The sequence below is a fragment of the Gopherus evgoodei genome, chromosome 5, assembly GCF_007399415.2.
Source record: "Gopherus evgoodei ecotype Sinaloan lineage chromosome 5, rGopEvg1_v1.p, whole genome shotgun sequence".
Lineage (NCBI taxonomy): Eukaryota > Metazoa > Chordata > Testudines > Testudinidae > Gopherus > Gopherus evgoodei.
In genome coordinates, this window is record NC_044326.1 from 92,041,030 (window position 1) to 92,058,583 (window position 17,554).

The 17,554-nt window shown below is 40.4% G+C and overlaps 1 protein-coding gene and 1 long non-coding RNA gene across 4 annotated transcripts in view; one reads left to right on the top strand and one right to left on the bottom strand.

The window, feature by feature from the left end:
• MGARP (mitochondria localized glutamic acid rich protein) overlaps positions 1-17,554 on the top strand; it is a 48,682-nt gene that overhangs the window by 27,771 nt on the left and 3,357 nt on the right. For 2 of the 3 annotated variants that reach the window (XR_004000560.1, XM_030563780.1), the window contains exons 5-6: positions 9,963-10,121; positions 10,866-10,914. Coding sequence is in view for 2 of the 3 variants with exons in the window: in XM_030563780.1 (XP_030419640.1) it covers positions 9,963-10,121; positions 10,866-10,912 (206 nt within the window). In the remaining variant the exon portion in view is untranslated. The remainder of the gene's footprint in view (positions 1-9,962; positions 10,122-10,865; positions 10,915-17,554) is intronic. The other variant, XM_030563781.1, reaches the window with a different exon arrangement.
• Positions 13,077-17,554, bottom strand: part of LOC115652135 — a 28,411-nt gene continuing 23,933 nt past the window's right edge. The window contains exon 3 of the long non-coding RNA XR_004000561.1: positions 13,077-13,801. This is a non-coding gene — a long non-coding RNA (uncharacterized LOC115652135). The remainder of the gene's footprint in view (positions 13,802-17,554) is intronic.

The window sequence follows — 17,554 nt, forward strand, 5'->3', positions numbered from 1 at the left end:
ATAAAAGAAAATTCAAACCTTTAAGTATTTGCCTTTTTTGTTATAGCATAATCAGAATTTTTTTTTGAGTTGGGGTATTTGAACAGGTACAGAGCCTCCCCTAAATACAGCTGCTGCTGTTGTTGAATAGTTGCCGCAAGGCTTAAAACAGTGTCTTAAATTAGCACCATGGATACCTTTTAATTACAACGTAGTTATTGAAAACAGCTCACTTACAGAATTGTCGTACTCACCAATGTTCTACTCCTGCTTAATGTATAAAGCTTCGTTAAACAGCACAGTTGACCTTGAGCACTCCTATTCTTTGTGGTCTCTCAGGGCTTGTCTAGATGTGGACACTCGGGGAAGTTATTAATTAACTAAACCAAGTCTCTAACAGTTCCCAAATCCACCCACTTCCAACAACATCCATTGAGAGTTTGTTCCAAATGCTTGCCGTGGTCTTCACTGTATCCATCCCCCTTCCCTGTTACTTAAGAGACAATTCTTTAACTCACTGTTTCACAGTAGGTAAAAGTCCCTTGCTGTCCTCACTGCTTCCTTTTTTTAACCCTGTACAATAAATTTTTCATTCTTGGATAGAAATTCCAGCCTGTTTCTGATGTCAAAAAAATTTCAAGAATATTACAATTCAATAAGTACTTCTGAGGGACAAGTTTAAAAAATGAAGGGAAAAGTGGGAAAAATCATTTCCTGAGAGGATTTTTCACAATCCTGTTCTTGTGTGACCTTCAGCAAGTCAATTCACCTCTCTACCTCAGGTTCCCATGGTAAAACGGGGCTAGTATCTAATCTCTTAAGAAAGGTGAGCCTTAATTCACTGCTGTTTGTAAAACAGTTTGGGATCCTTGAGGAAAGGTGCTAGGTAAGTGTTATTAAAAGACTGACACAGATTACTCAGGAATGAAATCTTTGCCAGTTTAAAGTAAGTCTGGAACCTGAAGCATGGCTGTAAGGATGTTGTTGGAATATGAGAGCTGACAATAATTTCCATATCTCATATTATACTAATAAATTGAGTAAATCTATTTCCAAACTGCTAGCCCTCGAAACTCAACCTTGACTCTAAAAGTTAGTCTGGGTTCTTTCTTTCTCACATGACATCACCAGTAATAAAGGTTCTGCAGGTCAAATTAGGCCCTCAGTAACACCTCTACCTGCCATTCTGTTGAGATCACGGCCTGAGTCCCATTATTTTAAATAGGACTGCAGTCGTGGCAGATTGAAACATATTAATTCTATTGGTGCTACATAAGAGTAGAGAAGCCTGTTCAGTCACAGTTTTAACTGTGCTGATGCTTAGTGCTTCTAGAAGTAAAAATGTCTTTAAATTCAGCAGATGTGATTCTTAATATATCCAGGGAGCAGATATTCAATTGAGTAAGATGGCGCATTTTTATAAACCCACCTCTCAGGGGGGAAGCAGGCTTTACATTCATACCATGTTCAGTCCATTTGAAATAAGCTAATGAGAGAATGGCAATTCCCTTCTCCTGAGCATTCAGTCATAATCTGCCATTTCCTTTTGTTCTCATAAGCAATTTCCTCTCCTCCACATAACTATGTACAGAATTTTGTTTTTATAACAGAAATAGTTTGATATCCTTTGCTTTGACAGCAGTCCCAGGGCACTGATGGCACTTGCTCAGTCACGTTTTGTGTTTGCAGTCATAGGTTTATAAAATTAGCATGGAAGGACATATTTCTTCCCAAAATATTTTGGGAAGAAATATACCAAGAAATTATACCAAGAACAGAACAGAAATTAGTCAGCATGGACCAGGGGTGGCTCTGGGCACCAAGTGCGTGCCTGGGGCTGCAAGCCATAGGGGGCGCCCTGCTGGTCCCTGCGAGAGCTGCAGTCAGGCTGCCTTCAGTGGCATGCCTGTGGGAGGTCCGCCAGTCCCATGAATTCGGCGGCAATTCGGTGGCGGGTACGCCGAAGGCATGGGATCGGGGACCTCCTGCAGGCACACCGCTGAAGGCAGCCTGACTGCTGTGCTTGGGGCGGCAAAATACATAGAGCCGCCCCTGGCACGGACAATACTACAACAAAAAAATTGTGTCTCTCTTAGTCAACAGTGCTTTTAAAAGGTGTAGAAATTATCTTCATTAGATGTCAGCAGCGTGATATGTCAGCAACTAGCTTAGTTTAGGAGTTTAGTTAAATTGTGAAATACTGTAGAGGAACAAAGTAGATATCCCTTAAAAAAGTTTGAGCACTCTAATGGCCCTCACTATCTTGTGTGTAAGCCACTGGAACCCTGCCAGACTGAGCAGCTGTGTCTAGAAGTAGGTTGGCCTTGTTTGTCGTTAGTAAACAGATACTTGGACCTCACTGAGTCCTGCGGTGCCTTCAGATTACATTCTGTTCTTTGAAGCTCACAAGTCAATTGGGGACGAGGACAGGCCCCTAGTCCAGGAATACAGTGAAACAAAGTGTGACTACAGGGGCCCTAGTAAGTAATGAAACTGAAAAGGAAACTGCAGCTGCTGGGACTGTGAGTTAATTGCCCACTCTGAGAAAAATTGAAATATCCGGCTGTTTGGGGGAAACAGGCTTCTTTGATAGCTCAGTGGAGGACTGGCCCAATATACTGATAGCTGATGAAATACCTGATGGGAAAACAGGTGGCAATTCTATGGAGTGTAACGGAGGGCTAAAATTTTACAATCTGCCGTGTAAGCTAACAGGTCCTGTTAAACTCAAGGACAAAACATGTGCTGAGATTGTGGAAACTCCATGAAATCACACACCCCAAAGCCACTAGTGATTGCAGTGTGTTTCTGCTTTTATAAACTGATTCAAGAAGAAAATGAAACAATTTCTGAATGTGAGGCTGGATTAAGGAAACTAACAAAGCACTGTCAGTTTGGGAAGATTGTAAATAATGAATTAAGGGAGCTGTTAGTACTGTATGTGATGTTCAGAATGAAGAAATCCAAAAACACTAGTTGACCAAGGCTAATTTGACTCTAAAACATGCTAGAAATTGCTGAAGACAGCTATGAAAGATGTCATGGAGCTGTAACAGCATCACGTGATATGGGCAACAAATAAACGGAGGGTCATGCAGAAAGCACAACACAGAAAATGCTCAAAGTCTGTGTTCTTTTACTGTGGGAAACAGTCTTGCAATGCAAATGACTGTTAGTTTAAGGGCACAATCTGTAGAAACTGGAAGAAATTGGGGTGCAGGCAAAAAATATGCAGGTTGGGGGAAAAGCATAATCACCCCCCCCCAGGGCAATATCAGAGGATTTCAAAGTCATCAGTTGGCAGATGACAATATAGAGCAGGGGTTCTCAAACTGGGGGTTGGGACCTCTCAGTGGGGTCACAAGGTTATTACATGAGGGGTCACAAGCTGTTGGCCTCCACCCCAAACCAGGCTTTGCCTCCAGCATTTATAATGGTGTTAAGTGTATAAAAAAGTGTTTTTAATTTATAAGGGGGGGTGTCTCACTCAGAGGCTTGCCGTGTGAAAGGGGTCACCAGTACAAAAGTTAGAGAACCACTGATATAGAGTCCACAGAGAATGTTACAGCATCTCTACAACTGTTAAGACAAATGAAGTGTCATTTGGATTTCATTCCAAGTGGAACAAATAAGCTCCATTTTAAACCTTAACACAGGGTCTACAGTTCCTGTAGGATTATCACAGGCTACTGAGAGGTAAAGTTGCAGAAAATCTCACTGCTACTACTCACCTTGCTTCCCTGGGTGTTATTACAGTAAAAGTAACCTTCTACTATAAAAGTATGTGCTAAACCTTTATGTTGTGAAGTGAAGGGCTGCTGTATTAGGGACAGTCATGGTATTTGGGGTTTTATCTTATATAGGCCCCTATTACCTCCCACCCTGTCCCGATTTTTCACACTTGCTGTCTGGTCACCCAATGTATTATTGATGGAGAATGGCTGAGAGAGATTCAGCTGGTCTAGAAACACCTGAATTGTCTGCAGGCTTAACAAAACCAAATCTAACTTTATAAACTCCAGCCCAAAGCAAAAATTAGGTGAACTTTTGGACGAGGCAGCGGATGTCTTTCATCTTTAAAACAGATGAAAGCAAAACTTTGTTTCATATTGAAGAAGGAGGAATTCCTAAATCTCACCAAGCTTGTCCAGTATTTTTTGCAATGTAGCCGAAAGTAGAGATGGAGCATCAGCATTTACAGGACTCTGGAACTATTTCCAAGGTTAACTGGAGAGAACAGAACATCACTATAGTACCAGTAATGAAAAAGAACGTGGCTGTCCCTACTGGTAGTGATTTCAAGGTTACCACTAACCCAGTGTTGCATGGGGATCAATATCCTTTATCGCAAATAGAAGCTATATTTGCCTCATTAGCTGGTGGAAAGCATTTCTCCAAGATCAACCTAGCCCAACTCTATCTACAAATGGAAACTGAACACAGTGGTAAGTACAATCTCGTGATTAACACATGAAAGGGCTTATTTCAATATAACAGGTTAGCGTGTGGCTTGCATCCAAACCCACTATTTGGCAGTGGCCCAGGGACCAGGTACTACAGGGTATTCCTGGCACTCGGTGTTAATTTGGATGATATATTGGTCACAGAAGTAGTGATGAACACCTTGAGAATCTCCACTTGCAAGGCTGAGTGTGGCCTTAAAGCAAATAAGGAAAAATGTGAATTTTTCAAAGATTGTTACATGTTGTGGCAGTACAATTGACAAAGATGGTTTGCATGAATTGCAAAATAAAGCAAAAAGCACTCATCCAGGCATTACAACTACAAAACATGTCATGATTAGATTACGTTCTTTCCTGTGAATGATTACCTGTTACTACAGGCTCTTGCCTACCACAGTAACAGCATTACATTCTCTGAATGAACTGTTACGCAATGGACAGAAATGGCATTGGTCTACGCTGAACCAAGGTTTTTGATGAAGCCAATAAGCTATTAGCATCTGAAAGGGTTTTACATACCACAATGCATCTTTGCATAAAACATTAGCTTGTTACATTTCCCAACATGGAATAAGAGCAATAGTTTCATATGATGGAAGGTTGTACAGAAGGGCCTATTGTCTTTGCTTCTAGATCTCTAACCTCTGTCAAATGTAACTATACTGAACTTGACAGAGAAGCTCTGAGTTTTGTCTGGGGAGTTAAAAAACTTTCCCAATATCTGTATGGGAAACATTTTACTCTGGGTACAGACAGAGCATAATTGCTGCTTTAAATGTTTAACCCAAAGAAGGGAGTACTGGCAATGGCTGCTGCAGAGTTACAGAGCTATGCGATACATTGGGCACTCATGGTTACAATACTGAATTCAAAGAACCAAGGCAGATTACTTGTCACAGCTACCATTGGCAATAGCAGATAAGGATACTGAAGTGGAACCAGAGACAGTAGATATGACTTCTATGGAACAAACTGAGCCGTGCAGAGTGACAAAGGCCATGTTGCAACACGAAACAAAAAATGATCCACTGCTAGCTGAAATATATGACATTATAATGAATGAATGGACTTATTCCTACAAACAACTCATCCCAGCTTCTTTTCTTAAAAAGAACGGTAAAGTATATATCACGGTTCCTTAAGTTGTGGCACCAGCATGGTTACTTCCATGACTCTCAGGTCATATGTATTCCAAGAGTTACATGAAAGCCATTTGGGAATGTTAAAATGAAAGTCCTGGGCAGGAGTTTTGTGTGGTGGCCAGGAACTGATACACAAATAGAGGAAATGGTGAAAACACTGATGAGATTGTCAGTATGTGCCTAAACACGTGCCTTTGCACCTGTGATAAATGGAGAGAGGGGGAGAAAAGCTCCCTTTTATGGACACCCAGCCAACCAGTTAGCTATAAAATCCCTCTTATTAGCTGTTTTCTACTTGCTTATCTATAAAAAGTTAAAAAGCCCACAGGTAAAGGGAAGTGAGTGGGCACCTGACCAAAAGAGCCAATGGGAGGGCTAGAACTTTTTAAAATTGGGAAAAACTTCCCTTTGTTCTGCTTGTTGCTCTCCAGAGAGAGGGAACAGAGCAGAGACAAGGTTGGGACTATGTTCTAAGAAGCTTTTTGTCAGGTATGGAAACCATCAGATCATACCTAAAACCTTCTCATAAACTAGAAAATGTCTAGAAAGATGCAATTAGGTTTATTTCTGTTTATTTCTTATTGGCTTGTGGACTCCTCTGTGCTAACCCCAAATGCTTTTGTTTTGCTTGTAACCTTTAAGTTGGACCTAAAGAAAGTTATTCTTGATGTTAATTTTTGTAAGTGGTTTTTTTTAAACTAGCAAAGCCTAAATTCCAGATGTATTTTCTTTCTTTTCATTTTTAAGAAAATTTACTTTTTAAGATGAGGATTGGATTTTTGGTGTCCTAAGAGGTTTTTGCATATGTTGTTTAATTAGCTGGGGGCAATGGCTAATTTCCTTTTTTTTTCTTTCTCAGCTCTTCCCTGGAGGTGGAGGTGAAAGGGCTTGAGGGTACCCCACAGGAAGGAATTCCCAAGTGCGCCTTTCTGGGTTCCAAGGGGTTTTGCATTTGGGTGGTGGCAATATCTCCCCATCCAAGGTCAGAGAGAAGCTGTAACCTTGGGAGTTTAATACAAGCCTGGAGTGGCCAATATTAATTTATAAAAAAAAGAACAGGGAGTACTTGTGGCATCTTAGAGACTAACAAATTTATTTGAGCATAAGCTTTTGTGGGCTACAGCCCACTTCATCGGATGCATGTAGTGGAAAATACAGTAGGAAGATATATATATACACAGAGAACATGAAACAATGGATGTTACCATACACACTATAAGGAGAATGATCAGTTAAGGTGAGTTATTATCAGCAGGAGAGAAAAAGAACTATTTGTAGTGGTAATGAAAATGGCCCATTTCCAGCAATTGACAAGGAGATGTAAGCAACTGGGGGGGGGGGGGGAGGAAGGAGGGAGGGAAGAAGCATGGGGAAAATAGTTTTACTTTGTGTAATGGCCCATCCACTCCCAGTCTTTATTCAAGCCTAATTTGATGGTGGCCATTACACAAAGTAAAACTATTTTCCCCATGCTTATTTTTCCCCCTCCTACAGTTCCTTACATTTCCTTGTCAATTGCTGGAAATGGGCCATTTTCATTACCACTACAAACAGTTCTTTTTCTCTTCTGCTGATAATAGCTCACTCTAACTGATCACTCTCCTTATAGTGTGTATGGTAACACCTATTGTTTCATGTTCTCTGTGTAATATATATAATTTCCTACTGTATTTTCCACTACATGAATCTGATGAAGTGGGCTGTAGCCCACGAAAGTTTATGCTCAAATAAATTTGTTCGTCTCTAAGGTGCCACAAGTACTCCTGTTCTTTTTGCGGATACAGACTAACACGGCTGCTAGTCTGAATCCTATTAATTTTAGAATCCTTGCGGGCCTCCACCTTCTGCACTCGAACTGCCAGAGTGGGGCATCAGCCTTGACAGCACCCTATGCAGTGGAAATAAATCCACATAGTCAAGGCTGGACAGTTTTTGGGACATCTATGATTGCAATAGATGCCCATTCTAAATGACCTGAAGTAATTCAAAGTCATTCAAAATGATCTGGACAAACTGGAGAAATGGTCTGAAGTAAATAGGATGAAATTCAATAAGTTTCATGTGGGAGAAAAAGTCTTAGTAAGAGACTAGGGAGATAAGTCATGGAATTCTGGAGTGGTTACATGTATTTTGTCATTCTGGGGATGAGCCCATAGGGAAGGGGATGGAGACGGAGGGGAAAAGACACAAGGCTCTTGAGCTTTAAACATATTTTACCTTTCAGCAATCTGGCATTCCCATTTTCCATAATGAACCTTTTCATTTAAGGTGCCAATGTGACGGGTTGGATCACAGAAACCCCCTTGGGACTGCCAATTGATGTGTTAAGACTACCTCTAAGTTCGTTTTCCCTGGCAGCTTGGGACTTCAGAACCCTATCTAGTTTGAGCCAGACACGCTTGTCTGCTGCAAACCCAGACCCAGGTCTGAACCACGTCCCCCAATGGCTGCAGGCTCAACTGAAAACAGTTTAAGAAGTGTTCCTGTCTCTAACACTCAGATGCCCAGCTCCCAATGGGGTCTAAATCCCAAATAAACCTGTTTTACCCTGTATAAAGCTTATACAGGATAAACTCATAAATTGTTCGCCCTCTATAACACTGATAGAGAGATATGCACAGCTGTTCCCCCCCCCCTCAAGTATTAAACCTATACTCTGGGTTAATTAATAAGTAAAAAGTGATCTTATTAAATACAAAAAGTAGGATTTAAGTGGTTCCAAGTAATAACAAACAGAACAAAGTTAATTACCATACAAAACAAAATAAAACATGCAAGTCTATGCCTAATACAGTAAGAAAGTGACTACAGATGAAATCTCACCCTCAGAGATGTTCCAATAAGTTTATTTTACAGACTAGCCTCCTTCTAGTCTGGGTCCAGCAATCTCTCATGCCCCCATGGTTACTGTCCTTTGTTCCAGTTTCTTTCAGGTATCCTCTGCGGGTGGAGAGGCTCTCTCTTGAGCCAGCTGAAGACCAAATGGAGGGGTCTTCCAGGGATTTAAATAGACTTTCTCTTGTGGGTGGACACCCCTCCCTTCACCTTGTGTAGAATCCAGCTACAAAATGGGGTTTTAGAGTCACGCGGGCAAGTCATATGTCCATGCATGATTCAGAACTTACAGATAGCAGCCATTGCATGCTACCTTGAATGTCCTCAGGTAGACTTCTTATGTGGATTGGAGTCTTCCAAGATCCATTGTCTGTTAAGTGTTTCTTGATTGGGCACTTAATGAAGCCCCATCTGAAAATTCCTTTCTAAAGAAGCTGACCAAATGCCTTATTAAGGCTACTTAAAATCAAACAAGTACACAGCCAATATGCATAACTTCGAGTACAAAAATGATAAACGCATACAAATAGGATGAATATATTCAGATCATAACCTTTGCAGAGATACATTACATGGCCTATCTAGTATCAAACATATTCCAGTTATATTTACTTTCATAAGCATATTTCCATAAAGCATTATGGGGTGCAGCGTCACAGTCAATACAGTAAATTAAGGTGTTTCAAGTTAGCTTATATTGCTGAGTTTAATGGTGGGTCTTTTGCCCTTAGAGCTTATTTTGTTAAACGTCTTGGCCTTGGTGTTTAATTAAGTTCCGTAGTACACACTGATGTACTGCTGTTTCAAACAGTAGGTCAAAGCGCATGACAGAACTTTCAGTGCATGGCATCAGGGTCCACATGGTGATTTAGTGCTTGACAGGCTGGCGTGCTGTATGTTTACACCCTGGCTTGCCTTGTAGTAAGTCTCCATGTGGACAAGCCCAAAAGAGGCAAAGGATACAGCTCATCAAGTAAGGTTAAATAGCACTCATGCTATGGCAGCTCTCAAACCAATCACCCAAGCATGGTGTTAAAAGGGCTAGTTTTACATAAAGAACTGCTCAACAGTATCTTCATTTTTCCATAAATACATTGTATATAATCTCCAAACAATAGATTATCCTATCCCACCCAGTTTGCACTGAGCCTTCTACACCCAAATTAAGTATCAGCATTGTGCAATGTGGGTTAGAAAAATTTTAAAATAAAATATAAAAATGACCAGCCAGGAGACACTTTCTCAAAAGTACACACCTCAGGCTAGAAAAATATTAGAAATAATTAGCAAAATTGTTAATGTTTATAATTCTCTGCCCTAAGGGTAGGAGGATTCAACAGAAAACAGTGGATAGTATCTTAAATTCCAGACCTGCAATTGCTTATGCACATGCTTAAACTTTAAGCACTTGAATAGTCTTATTTACTTCAATGGCTCATGCTTAAAATTAGAACCGTGCTTATTGAATTGGGGCTCATATGGGGTTTCATTGATACTGGCAAATAGAGAAAAAAGAAAATACAATTCTCTCTCTAATTCCCAGAAGTTGTGGGTGAAGACTTGGATGTTGCTGCAGCTTCTGCTCATGAGGACAACATGGACAGTATTCAAGAAGGAACAGCCTCAGCAGCTCAAGAGATGCCTGACACATCCTCCAAGAACCAGGAGGCTGTTGAGGATGAGTCTGGGCAGGATTCAGAAGGTGCAGAGTACTGTCTAATCTAAAACGGTTTCTTTCTAAAATAAAGTCATGGCTGTTTGCTCTGGGTTAGCTGCACTGTTGTATAGAAAAATTAAGTGGAGTCATATGTGTGCTAACTAATATACCACACATCTTTTGTAGGTTAATAATTTAATTTTTAAATCACCACACATTGACAATAGCTTTTATTAAGCTTTGGCTAATGTTAAACCCACAGGGCTTTTTGGGGGGGGACCATACTGCAATTGTCTTATGATACGTAGCAAAATTATTTGATGGAAGAGTTACGGCCTAAAGAAAACTTCCACTTTTGTCACATGCCGTGATGAAGAATTTTTAGCCTAACTGAATTTGAAAGGAGGAATCTTCTGACATGAAGCTGATGAAAAGACCAATACACTAAAGGTGGTATTTTATTGTTGTTTATAAGCAATGTAATGGTTAATACAGTTAGGGTACTTTTATTTTCTCATTTATCTTAAGCGAGTAAGATACAACTAAACTGGAAGGAATGGGTAATGGTTGAGCAGTCTAGAAGATTTAAACACATCTTCCGTTAAAATTAGAAACAAAATAAAGTTAATGACCAATATGTGTCCAAATCTCCTAGATGTCTTTGAAAATTTCAACCCATGAACCCAAAGTACTACTCTTATTTCTAAAATAGGGTTTGCTTTATTCTGTAGCTACACTGTTAAACCACTGAACAGAAATATTTCCAGCTGTTTGTATTTTGTCTTCCAGCTTCTTCGGCAACAACGGGATCTCAAAAAATTCCTAAGGATTCTTAAAGGTATATGGAACATTCAAGCATGCCATTTTCATTTTAACCGCCAACTTCCAAGCTTTCTCAGCTAATTACAATCATCCATGTTGAAACTTTGCACATAGATTGTGACTGTGAATTCACATTCCATCTCCCATAAAAGAAAATGATAAAAAATAACTTAGTTGAAGTGTCTTGAATAGCTCAAGAATCACAGTGGTTCTATTGACATCTTATTGGAGCTAGAGGAAGCATAGCTTTATTACACTATCAATAGTCTCAATTTTTTTTTTCTATTTATTTAGCAAGTTTTAACAGGTTTCCAAATCATTGCTATATATACCTGTCAGTGACAAAATTATATTCATTACAACAGTGAGTTTTTGTTTAGAGAAACACTATGCAGTAATTTAATACATCAAATCTCTATTTAACACTGTGCTGCCCTGCTACTGAATATGCATCTTTACAGTCTCCAGGAGATATTGCTTCTAGTGATTTTTATTAAAATGAGTGAAACTTCTGATTACACATTTATCTGATTCAGCTCCCACTGACTTTCATGGGAGTTGAATCAAGCACGTAGGAGCTGGTGGAATCCTAATTTCGTTCAAGATAATGAGTTCAGATGTTGATTTAAATGGGAACAGATATTGGACCCCTGGATTGTTACCTTATCAAACTGAGCTCCTCTCCTGTTATCCTGTGTAAACACAGTCAGGCCCAATATGTTCCTTTTTAAGTACAGTCATTGACCAAGATCAGGTTTTCAATTTTTAGGACTCTTCAACTTGCCTTTAATATAACTGCTGAGTTTGTCTGATATCTTTCTCAGAGCCAATTCAGCAAGATTACTGAAGCACATACGTAACTTTAATAACGGGAGTAGTTCTACTGGAGACATGGAACTACTCATGTAGTTTGGAGAGACAAGGTGGGTGAGGTAATATCTTTAATCGGACCAACTTCTGTTGGTGAGAGGGACAAGTTTTCGAGCCACACAGAGCTCTTCTTCACTGCATACAACATGTGCTTTAAACTTAGGCATGTGCTTACGTACTTTGCTGAATTGGCTTTCCAGATGAAAGTGTTACCATTCTATGTGATTTTACATAGTCCTAAAGGAGTAAGATAGTGAAATGAATCTGCAGAAAAAATCGTGCATTGCAAGATTTTTTTTCATAAGGTTTATAACAAAAATGTAAATTATCATAAAAAGAAAAACTCCCCAGCTTAGGATTCAACCCTTCCCAAAGCCATTTTCTGTCTCCCTACTAGTTTCTCAAGGAACCTTCTTGTAGCACTTCCCTAGAGCACCTGTGAAAGAAGAGGGGGAGGTTGAACAGAAATGAACTAATTGTTCACCAGGGATCTGTCAAAGTGTTTGTGTGTGTGTGTGTATACAAAATAGTAAATAGATTCCTCTCTTCTATCTGTTTGCTAATTTGCTCAGTCCATTACATGGTACTATGTAATATCACTCAAGACCTGTCACCATCTTGTGATTAAAAAGGCAAATATTATTTTATATTATACTAATACAGAGGTCTTATGTTCTGGTTTTTCATCTGATATGTCCCAAAAACCTCTTTTGGATCATCTGAAATGTCCTGTTTTTTTCTTTTCATCGATCCAAACATTTTAAAATAACTATACGATGTTTGTTCAAGATCTATTACTGTTCCAAATAGAATTTGCTCTGTACTTACCAGGAATAAAATGGTGCAGTGGAACAGGTATTTTGCAATCCTAACTACTTGTTCTCATAAAAGTGTCCCAGGTTTTGATTTTGGAAACAGTCACCTTAATGAATTTAAAGGTAGTAACAGTATGATTTCATTAGTTAAGGAATAATAAACTCACAGCTATAAATGATCCATTTTTGAACTGCAAATTTAAAGAAAAAAATATTCTGGGCAGTAAGGGAAAGTCTGTGCATATGGTTGTTACCAGCTAGAATATGGCTGCAGATATTACTGGTTAAAACATGCTTCTACTCCAAAAAGCAACTTTTACAAAATAGCATCATGGGGTTCCAAATGACTCCATATATAATCTTGTTTAGTTTACAAAGAAAAGGATGTATTTTTCTAACTGCCAGTGCTGCAAACACAGCAAGAAATGTGAAAGGCAAGCTGGGTTTTTCTGCCTTACGCATCACTAGCAATAAAGATTCTCCACTCAGGACATAGTTAACAAGATGGTAAGCTTTTTATTATACGTCGGATTGTAAGATCTTTGGGGCAGGGACCGCACTTTTACCAGTGTGTGTAAAATTCCTAGCACACGTTGGGGTGTTCAAAGTAATACATCATACGGACAGCAATTCTGTTAATGATGTGAGATCCAGAATAGAGTTGCTCTCTCTCACAGATATACCTGGTCTCCGGTGCAGGAATAAAAGTAGCAAAAGCTTATTTTAATTGATGAAGTCATTAGCTATGACTCTGAATAGACATTGAAAGATTCAATTTTTAGTCATCACTTTTCAAAGTAGAGCCGTGCTTCAATATATGTCTGGTGGTTGAGAGTTTGGCCCCTAAGGTGAAATCACTCAGTTGTGGAGGAGGCCTATGTGAGGCCTGTTTTTTAAACAAAGTTTGGGGTTTGGTATACAGAGACCGCAGCCTGCACGGTGCCTTGGCAAACACATTACTACAAAGCTTTAAAACCCTTTATTAAAGATTCTGGGGAGGGGGAAAGAAAAACACTTCAAGCCTTTGAAATGTAAAGTATTAAGTAAGGCTTTAATTTTAATATCCCCTGTTCCTTTTCCACTTAGCTAGAGAGAGTCTTTAGAAGGAAAAATCCCGTGTTCGACCGTCTTAGATGGTAATAACTATCTTTTTGGGGAAAAGAGAAGAAGCACTTGAGATGGGCTGGCATTGCTGTTGTTAAAGTGCAATCCTGTTTCCTAGAAGACAAAACAAGACAAATACACTTAAAAGGGGGAGGGCAAAGAACTGCAAAGATAGACAGTGTGACTTCTGTCTCTGACGCTGACTCTCACTTGCAACCTCACTGCTGGAGAAACACAGGCACAGCACACGGGTCTTCACAGTCTGCCTGGGTCTTAACTATCTTTAGTAATTTTGTATCATCTGCAAATTTTGCAACTTCACTGTTTACCCCTTTTTCAAGATCATTTATGAATATGTTGACTAGGACTGGTCCCAGAACAGACCCTTGGGGGACACCACTATTTTACCTCTCTCCATTCTGAGGATGGACCATTTATACCTACCCTTTGTTTCCTCTCTTTTAACCAGTTACCAATTCATGAGAGCACCTTCCCTCTTATCCCGTGGCAGCTTACTTTGCATAAGAGCTTTTGGTGAGGGACCTTGTCAAAGGCTTTTTGAAAATTTAAGTACACTATATCCACTGGATCCCCTTGGTCCACATGCTTGTTGACACCCTCAAAGAATTCTAGTAGATTGGTGAGGCATGATTTCCCTTTACTAAAGCCATGTTGACTCTTCCTCAACAAATTATGTTCATCTGTGTGTCTGACAATATTGTTCTTTATTATAGTTTCAATCAGTTTGCCCAGTACTGAAGTCGGACTTACATAACTGTAATTGCCAGGATCACCTCTGGAGCCTTTTTTAAAAATTAGCATCACATTAGCTATCTTCCAGTCATCTGGTACAGAAGCTGATTTAAATGATAGGTTACAGACTACAGTTAGTAGTTTTGTAATTTCACATTTGAGTTCCTTCAGAACTCTTAGGTGAATACCATTTGGTCCTGATAAGTTACTGCTATTTAATTTATCAATTTGTTCCAAAACCTCCTCTAATGATACCTCAGTCTGGGACAGTTCCTCAGATCTGTCACCTAAAAAGAACGGCTCAGGTTTGGGAATCTCCCTCATATCCTTAGCTGTGAAGACCGATGCAAAGAATTCATTTAGTTTCTCCACAATGGCCTTATTGTCTTTGAGTGCTCCTTTAGTACCTCAATCAACCGATGGCCCCATTGGTTGTTTAGCAGGCTTCCTGCTTCTGATGTACTTAAAATTTGCTATTACTTTGAGTCTTTGGCTAACTGTTCCTCAAATTCAAAAAGTTTCCACGCAGCTTGCACTTTTGGCACTGTACCCTTTAATTTCTGTTTAACTAACCTCCTCATTTGTGTAGCTCCTCTTTCTGAAATTAAATGCTACAGTGTTGGGCCACTGTGGTGTTTTTCCTGCCGCAGGATATTAAATTTAATTATATTATGGTCACTATTACCAAGTGGTTCAGTTATATTCACCTCTTGGACCACATCCTGTGCTCCATTTAGGATTAAATCAAGAATTGTCTCTCCTCTGGTGGGTTCCAGGACCAGCTGCTCCGAGAAGCAGTCATTTAAGCTGTCAAGAAACTTTCTCTGCATCCCATCCTGAGGTGACATGTACCCAGTCAATATGGGGATAACTGAAATCCCCCATTATTATCATGAGTTTTTTATTTTAATAGCCTCTCTAATCTTCAAGCATTTCACAGCCCACGTCCAGACTAACCCGCTGTATCGGCGGGTTAAAATCGATTGCTCGGGGATCGATATATCGCGTCTAGTCTAGACGCGATATATCGATCCCCGAGCGCGCTTACATCGATTCCGGAACTCCATCAACCCGAACGGAGTTCCGGAATCGACACGGAGAGCCGCGGACATCGATCCCGCGCCGTCTGGACGGGTGAGTAATTCGATCTTAGATATTCGACTTCAGCTACGTTATTCACGTAGCTGAAGTTGCGTATCTAAGATCGATTTTCCTCCCCTAGTCTGGACGAGGCCACAGTCACTCTTCCCACCCTGATCAGGTGGTCAGTAATATATCCCTACTTCTATAATCTTATTAATAGACTATGGAATTTCTATCCGTAAAGATTGTATGGTACAGTTTGTTTCATTTACAATTTTTACTTCATTTGACTCCATGCTTTCTTTCACATATAATGCCACTCTCCCACCAGCATGACCTGTTCTGTCCTTCCAATATATTTTGTACCCTGGTATTACTGTATCTTACTGATTATTCTTATTCCACCATGTTTCTGTGATGCCTATTATATCAATATCCTCATTTAATATGAGGCACCCTCGTTCACCCCTTTTATTATTTAGACTTCTAGCATTGGTATATAAGCACTTTAAAAACTTCTCCTTTTGGCTGTCTGCCATTACATGATGTAACTGAATGGCATTCTTTTTTATTTGACTGTTTCTGATCAGACCCTGCCTGTATTTTATCATTTTTCATCCTCATATCCTCATTAGAACATAGAGATTCTTTATTAATAGATCCTCCCCTAAGGGATGTCCAAACCATGTGCTCCTCTGCACCTGTGGGCTTTCCCCCAGCCCTTAGTTTAAAAGCTGCTCTACAACCTTTTAAATGTTAAGTGCCAGCAATCTAGTTCCATTTTGGTTAAGGTGGAGCCCATCCATACACCAAACCGTACATCTATTCTCTGCAAATTTTTAGTGTAGCTATCTTCTGGTTGATATGAGGTCCCAAGATTGCTTTAGTTATTGCTTAGTCAGTTAGCTTGTAGCTTGTTCATGTTGATAAATGCAAAGTGATGTACACTGAAAAATATAATCCCAACTATACATACACAATTATGGAATCTAAATTAGATGCTACCACTCAAGAAAGAGGTCTTGGAGTCTTTGTGGATAGTTCTCTAAACACATCCACTCAGTGTGCTGCAGCAGTCAAAGAAGCTAACAGAATGTTAGGAACCATTAGGAAAGAGAGAGATAACAAGACAGCAAATATAATGGCACTATATAAATCCATGGTACACCCACATTTGAATACTGTATGCAGTTCTGGTTGCCCCATCTCAAAAAATATATATTAGAATTGGGAAAAGTACAGATAAGGGCAACAAAAATGATTAGGGATATTTGTAACAGTGCAGGACGCACCCTTACAGCACTTCCTGCTGGTCTCTTCCAGGAATTAGCTCATCCAGCCTCTGGAGCACCCTCTGCAGGCCAGTGTCCCACTGCCACTTGGTCTCCATGTCCCTCCTGGACCCAGTGCCCCATTATCTGGGGTGCTACCCCCTGGCCATACACCCCTCAGTCTCAGGATCTCCCCTCCCTGGGGAACCCCCACCCACTATCCCCACCTTGCCTCAGTGCCTACTTCCAGTCATAATTTAGCCCGTGCTCACTAGGGCAGCCTGCAGTCTGTGATGGCCTACTCATCACCAGCAAGGTTGGGTTTGGTCTTGCTGCCTTTGCCTACCCCTGGGCTGCCCTCTGCAACCCCCCAATACCCATTGGCCTTCTGCTAAGCTGCAGCCTGGGGCTTTCCTGGCTGGAGCTTCCTCAGCTGCTCTGCTCTGCACCACCACAGCAGCCCGCCCTCTCAGAAGCTAGAGGGAGGCTGCTGAGCACCTGCCTCCCAGCATCTTATCTAGGGCCAGCTGAGGCCTGATTGGGGCATGGCCCAGCTGCGGGTGCTTCCCCCTGCAACAGCCCTCTCCCAGCGCTGTCTTTAAACCCCTCACGACAGGAGCGAGTGACCACTCTGCTACAATATTGAACAGCTTCCATATGAGGAGAGATTAAAAAGACTGGGACTTTACAGCTTGGAAAAAAGATGACTAAGGGGGCATATGATAGAGGTGTATAAAATCATGACTGGTGTGGAGAAAAT